The following is a 7,156-nucleotide window of genomic DNA, read 5'->3' on the forward strand; positions in this document are numbered from 1 at the left end:
GTGCCGCCTCCCTCGCGCGCAAAGTCAGCGCTTCGCTGTTTGCGGAACGACGCCGCGTTTATACGATTGTTGGTGAGACGAGTCTCTCGCCCGCTGCCTGAAGTGGCACGCGCCCGCACGTTGACGTAAAGAAGGAACCGTGCGCTGTTTGATGTACGAAGATCTCCACTTCATTTTTTTGGAGGTGTGTGCGTGTTTGCGAGCAAGCGGCTTTGCCACGGCCCTCTCGGTGCCTTGGAAAACAGGCACGCGAATTTCGCGCGGTGTCGGCGCGCTTGTTTAACGCGGTTAATCCATTCGTCGTGCGTGTTCCGCACAATGCAGGCAGTCGTTAGGAGCATGGATGCACCGAGCTTCCATGGATGCTTGTCGTATTCTTCAAGGTGACTTCGTCTACGTAAATCTAACTGCACAGCGGAACAACCCATCAATGAGTACGGTAACAGCGCAGAAAACCAGGGGCACGCAGTACAAGTGCCGAACACGCGTCCGTGTACGAAATATAACTTAGAAGGCACTGAGATCGGGCTAGTTGGTACTGATCCATATTTTCTGTAAGCGCGAAGGACACGTAACACAATCGAAGGACAGTAGAACCTTCTGCGTTTTGGCGCCCCTTTCCACTGCCTCAACCGATCGTGTTCCTTTCGATGCGCGGTAATTTGCCAATATAGACCGCTAATCTATACGTCAATTTTTGTACGTCTAAAATTTATTTATTTTTGCTGCTTTAGCCAAAGCAACTGCCATGTGCATACATTGCACGGATTCGCCTGGCCACCATGCGCTATCATACAAGGACTGTGATGCTTCGGCAGTCCTGAACCACTAGAAATTTAACCCGAGTAAACTATTATTATTATTATTATTATTATTATTATTATTATTATTATTATTATTATTATTATTGTTATTATTATTATTATTATTATTGGTGCCCGCGGTGTTTCCAGGAGAATGCAGAGATACAAGTAGATGTCATGCAGTATTATTCCAATATATTCGCGCACTTCCTGTATTACTTGAATTTATTTCAATTGGAAACAATTCGGAATCAATTTACAATTAGTTGCGAGCGCCGTAAGGAAAAGTACGAAACTACAGGACTCGACACGGAAACTATTCGCTCTACGAAAATTAATGCATGCGGCTTATTACAGGCATAGAATTTAATGGCTGCACAGGTCTGTTAAACCGGTTAATACAATCTGCGTGCGTAGTGCGGCAAGATCGAGATTCACGTAAACGTTTCAATAATGATAAAGAAAATCAAAGATAAGGACCGGGCGACTGTGTCTTTTGGCTGTCATATATTCAAAGAAACCGGCTTTAAATGGTTGATAATCTAAGGGGCCTTTCACTGGTATATTGGTATCATACAAAATAAGAATACAGCCTTCGAAGTGTTGATGATTAAAGTGATGCCGCCTAAGTAAAACTGAAATGGACACGACAGACATAACAATCTCCCTGCGTCTAACCGACTCCCATACTATGCTTGCGGTTATATGCTGTAAGTCGCATAAAGGCGGCACTCGCTCGGGAGTTATTCATATGCAATGCATATAGGCCTCGCTTAACTGTAAGACGCTCACGAGTGTTCTCCAAACGCGCTCAGGCTCTCTAAACTGCAGGAACCTTTCGGGCACTAACTGACGAACTGCGCTAATTGACCGAATAAGTGCCGCTGTTCGGATTACGGCGGAACGGTCGCCATGGTTTCCGTATCCGGTAATTTGGCGCTACATCTTGCGACGCGTTGCCGCACTGGTTTTTACTCAGAATGTTGTAGGCTATTGTTCTATGCGACGCACGTTACTTCCCGAAAAGCTGGTTTATAAATCGTTATACAGTAATTGCAAACGGCTTATATACGTGACTGGCACCCCTACGTTGCCAATGTTCACTATAAGCGGGCTTACATTTATATTATCCCACCTTAGGTGAATTAGACGGGGGCGGGTAATTCTAATTAAACGAAGTTGAGGTTTTACTTTTGAACAGCAAACGCATATTCCAGAAAAGCTTGTTAAGCTATCGAGCTTTTCTTGTAGATCCGTTACTTGCTTTGCACGATCGATGACTATGTTTTTTGGAGATTTGAGCTAACCTTGATTGATGTGCGCGTAATGTTATAAGACATTGCATTGACAGACCTCATACTAAAGGTAACGTGATAACTTTAAGACCTGTTCACACTTCTGTTATAGCTTTCTCCGAAATGCTCAAAATAAGATGAATTTTTAAAGCTTCTTAGCCCGAGTCACTAGGTGTTCCCGAGAACAATGACTATGGGGCATATTTAGCGCGCGAATGAACGCACGTACTGGATACGCCTAACAGGTTACATCTTCACGCTCGTATGCAGCGAGGCGAAATCTAAGATTCGGCGCTTGATAACTTTCTGCAGGCAAGATTACGTCTTCGCACTTCGCGCATCTACCACAAATGAGAGCTCTTGAGCAATAGATTTTGCTAAAGAACGGCGAGGGAACTTGTCGTTCTCACCTCAAGAAAGTGATAGCAACGGCACCAACTTCAATTACGCCACGCAAAACGATGCAGTGAACGACAGCACGTGGCGTTCCCTATGCCACAACCGCACGATCACGCGGGAGACATCATACGAAGCCGTACGAAGCCGTTACACCTCATATAGAAGCGTCAGTGACGTAGACATCACGACGCGCTAAAAAAAAAAATAAATAAATAAATCAGGAAGCAAGATACGGAAGAGGTACGCCTGTTACGAGCAACTCACCTGCATTCGCGGCGTCGCCAGTGCAGACAATGACGGAGAGTAGAAAGATGGCGATAATCCGACAGGTCGTTATCCACAGATCGAGGAACCACCGGCGGCGATCACACTGGCGTGCCATGGCTCGGCTCTCATGCTACGGTCACAGCACCGGCAAATTTCCTCGCTTCACGAGCGCGCGGTGACGGCGTACCGCTTATTGGGAGAGCCACCGTGGTCTAGGAGGCTCGTAGTCGCGTGCCAGTCGCGTTCTCTTTCGTCAAACACTCGCCAACAGGCGCGATGGAGCAGCAACACCTCCGTCTCGGCCGCTGGGAAGCCCACTCGCTCGCGTGGCACGCGTAAAGGAGCCAGCACACACTGCACAATTTTTGCCTTTTTTTTTTCGACGCAGGAAGAACACCACGCGGAAAGGGAGTCGAGATGCGAACGACGCACACAAGCTGCGTCAAGGCGGCCGTACGCGTCCGCGGAGACGCCTTCTCTGCGATACAAACGTGCCGCCCGTCGCACCGGAGAGCGCGAGCAAGAGCGGGATCACTCGTTGGCTAGGCGGCTGCGCGACGCGAGCGCCCCACCGAGTGGAGCGGCGGCGGTCGGCACTGTTTGGGAGCGGTGAGATGCCCTGGAGCGAGGGGTCCGCTCCGTTTGCATCGGAGGATGACGCGATAGCTGCGTATCGAGGATGAGGTGGATGCGGCTTTGAAAGAGTGCCGTTTCACTGAGTATGAAAGAGGGATGAAGAGATATGAAATGAATGAAAGAGGGGTTAAGAGTATCGGAGTGATTGTCCGGTTGACAGGTCGGCACTGTAGGACTAGGCAGGATTACAAAGTTCCGAGAAGAAACAAAGCCGTGCAAAGAATAAGCCCATACAAACATAGCGAGGCGCCTGGAAGCCGATTGCAGCTGAGATCTTTCGTATTGTCTCCCACTAAGAAAGAAAGAAAGAAAGAAAGAAAGAAAGAAAGAAAGAAAGAAAGAAAGAAAGAAAGAAAGAAAGAAAGAAAGAAAGAAAGAAAGAAAGAAAGAAAGAAAGAAAGAAGGAAAGAAACCGCGAAGTGCTAAAGTGAGTAGGAACCACAATTGAGACAATGCTCTTCTTTATTCACGAAAAAAATGTGAGTTTCCCGTATCCAGTCTATTATTTGACGAATCACATACGAAAGACATTCTTTTGTCATACTGCAACTGGAAAACTGCAGTGATGAAGTCAGTATGTTGTGGATCCTATAGAGAACAAGAACTTTGAGCAGAGCAAGGAAGCATACGAATATGCCGTCGATATTGCTGCGAGAGACGCAGCACAAAATGATTTGCGTGACGTCGAGACATAGGGTCGTAGGAATTCCAGATTTGTTTTAAAAAAGGCAGCGTATGGAGTGGCCCCACAGAACGCGCATCACGCGACTACCGAAACGCGACACACTGACATTAAATTTTTGCATTCTAAATTTGCTGATGTGTACAATCCTCCATGCCGGCTTTACATGTTGTCCTATGGGCTGCTATGTCACCACCACGAATTCAATGGAGCCTTCATAGCAAGTGCTCTCTCTTTACACCAGTTTTGCACTACGGGTACAACGTATTCATGGTGTTCAGTGTTCAGATATATTTACATTCTGCAAGCGTGTGTGTGTAGCCCAGAGGTAACAGTAAGACATACGCGGAAACACAACAGAAAACACAGAAAGTACAGTCAGTTAAATGCAGTGAAAGCTGCCGAAACAGGGATACTCTCTCGTGCCAACTCCCGCTGTCGCTCGCAACGAGCGGCTTCTTTCTCGGGCGTACGAGAAATCTTGCCCATCTTCGGAAAGGGCGTGGCACATACAAACCCCCGTTAGAGTGTACTAGAACTCTACCCCCGCTCTTAATCCTTCGTAGGTTCGCCTATATTTTTTACATGTCATGAAAACCGGCCGTGGTATATACATATGAACCGTACATAAATAGTATAAAACGAATTTAATCAAAATCAAGCCAGTACTCTGCTGGAAAAATGTGGGACACATATGGGTACTTTGGGATGAAACGGACGAAACAAGTGCCGCAGAGGAGCACTTCTCAAGTCGTGCAGAGGAACGTTGTGCGCACCTCATTTCCAGCAGCAGAAAAGCACGTGCACATTCGCCTTACAAGCTTTCATAGAGCTGTGGTATGTTCCTTTAAAGCTTGCTTCACCGCATACACAACCATATTTTTGTCGATATTGTTGTCCTTTCTTTCGCTGTCGATATGGTGGAGTACTGATGCTGTCCCTGAATATCTGCCCACTTTTGAAGAGGTATATGATATTAAGAAAATTAATCCCATGCGCCTTTATCACCCATTTTGCTTAGCGAAGAGCATGACAATGTCGCAAAGGATTGTGTTTCGATGCATTTATCAATCAAATTGCTGCACAAGCCTGCAAAAACACATGATGACCGCGAGCTGAAACTGCCTTTCCAGAAAACCAGAAAAAGAGAAAATTACCTGGCATCTTCAATGACAGCTTTTTTTTTTCTTTTTATCTGAACGAGTGGAAACTTGAGTAGCTTCTTTTAAAAAGCTGGAACAGATTTCTATGGCACTGTGGTACTATTACCACCCTTCGAAATCGTGGTGAAAAATTCTTTCTCGAGCTTACCTATACATAAGTAAGATAGTAGCCACTTAGCGTCGCGCTGATTGCGACAGATGATGTGGGAGAAAAAGATTCAGCAGAAGGAAAAGTGGGGCGTATGTGTCCCGCTGACGCACAAGGGGTTACGCCCCGTTCACACCGGAAAGCCAACTCTCCAGGCACGTGCTGTATATAGCCACGGCCGCTACATAAAAAACAGGTAGCGGCCGTGATATAACCGAAGAAGAAGGGAGACGCACGCGACCGCGTCTCTCTTCTTTTCTAGCCATTGTTGTATGTAGCGGCCGTGGTTGTATGTTCCACGGCCGTACTGGAACGCCAGTGGCGTTTCAGTACGCTGTTAGCGCTGGTAGCGTTCCACTTCAACGCCGTCCATTGCTCCACACGCCTTCCCCTTCCTTCTCTCGTAAGCTCGCGTTCTGATTGGCTTATGAAAAGTGATGTTTTTCTCCCAGCGACTAAACTCGCTCTCAGACCGATCGGCGCGAGGAGAACTTTTTCCGGTCGCGGGACGTCGAGCGATTCGTAGAGCGACCGGAAAATTTTCAGCGTGAACGGGGCTTTATACCCATAGATACGCGCCTCGTCTCCACCGTGCCTCTCCTCCTCTCGCCCAGCGCGGCCTCGTATTAATTACCGCTTCTCCGGCGCGGCTATCCTCCTCGCACCCAGCGCGGCTTCTGATTGGTCGCCTCCTCCGCATCGGCACATTCCTTTCGCCGAGCTGCGTAACGACAACGGCGAAGGTTCGATTAAGTACAGTTTCACTGTCAAAATACTCACTGCAACGTTGACGTGGACGGCGTCAAATCTAAAGTCCGGCAATAACCAAAAAAGGGGTCGTATAGCCGAGTTAAGACGCTAGCTTTCGGAGTGTGGGCGCCCTGTTTGAAGCCCAACCCCGCGCAGAAAAAAAAATATTTTGTTTTATTCCTTTAAATCTCTATCAGGATGATCGTGTTACGTGACAGAGGGACGGACGGACGGTTTTCCCGTTGAGTCGGCATAGAAGTACCTAAATACTGACACGATTTTGAGGCATCGCAAAAGGGACATTTTTTTTTCTTTCCTTGGAAAGTATACCGTTAACACTCTCCACACACCGGAGCAAGGAAACACGTATAACATATTTTAGTTTGATTTTAAAGTTCTCGTCGCCTAGCATCTGCAAGCCAGTCTCACCGCAATGGATATTATCATGACGCATCAACACAGTTCACTGGATTTGCGAACTCTGCGTCCTTGATGCGGCCGAAACGGCTGTCGAAGCTGCTGGATGTCAATTCACGTTTCGTTGTTAACGTACAACACACACAACAGGAAGCTACGGAGTGCTGCTAGAATGTCAAGAGTTGCTGTCCCCCACGTGACTTAGACCTAAGTCGCATTGTGTTTACAGGTCACTGATGGACCATCCCCTCGATATCGAAACCGAAAGTGGTTTATAACGAAGCGGTATTAAAATATATTAAATCCATTCCGAGCAACCACGACACACATTTTAGCGTTCTTGACATCAGTACTTCTACTACGAAAATTCCTAAAACTCGTGTCATTACTCTTTTAAGCATTTAAAAAAGAATAGTAATTCAGAGCTCCTGAAAGTATGTCCGGGCTGCCTAAAAATTACTTTCACTTATGCAATACAACTGCGCCAAATAATCCCGAAAGAGAACTGTGCTACTTCCTGACAGAAAATTACTAAGTGCCATGCCTTCGTAACATGCTCTCTAGCCCTTGAATTAAAAGCGTTCCTTCTGGAGAAA

The 7,156-nt window shown here is 46.8% G+C and overlaps 1 protein-coding gene across 2 annotated transcripts in view; it reads right to left on the reverse strand.

Moving 5' to 3' along the window:
- Positions 1 to 3,296, reverse strand: part of LOC119394268 (protein sax-3-like) — a 144,632-nt gene extending 141,336 nt beyond the window's left edge. The window contains exon 1 of one of the 2 annotated variants that reach the window (XM_049415729.1): positions 2,762 to 3,296. In XM_049415729.1, the coding sequence (XP_049271686.1) occupies positions 2,762 to 2,879 (118 nt within the window). In that variant the 5' untranslated portion in view covers positions 2,880 to 3,296. The remainder of the gene's footprint in view (positions 1 to 2,761) is intronic. The other variant, XM_037661551.2, reaches the window with a different exon arrangement.
- Between the last annotated feature and the right edge of the window lie 3,860 nt (positions 3,297 to 7,156).

This window comes from Rhipicephalus sanguineus, chromosome 5, assembly GCF_013339695.2.
Source record: "Rhipicephalus sanguineus isolate Rsan-2018 chromosome 5, BIME_Rsan_1.4, whole genome shotgun sequence".
Taxonomy (NCBI): Eukaryota; Metazoa; Arthropoda; class Arachnida; order Ixodida; family Ixodidae; genus Rhipicephalus; species Rhipicephalus sanguineus.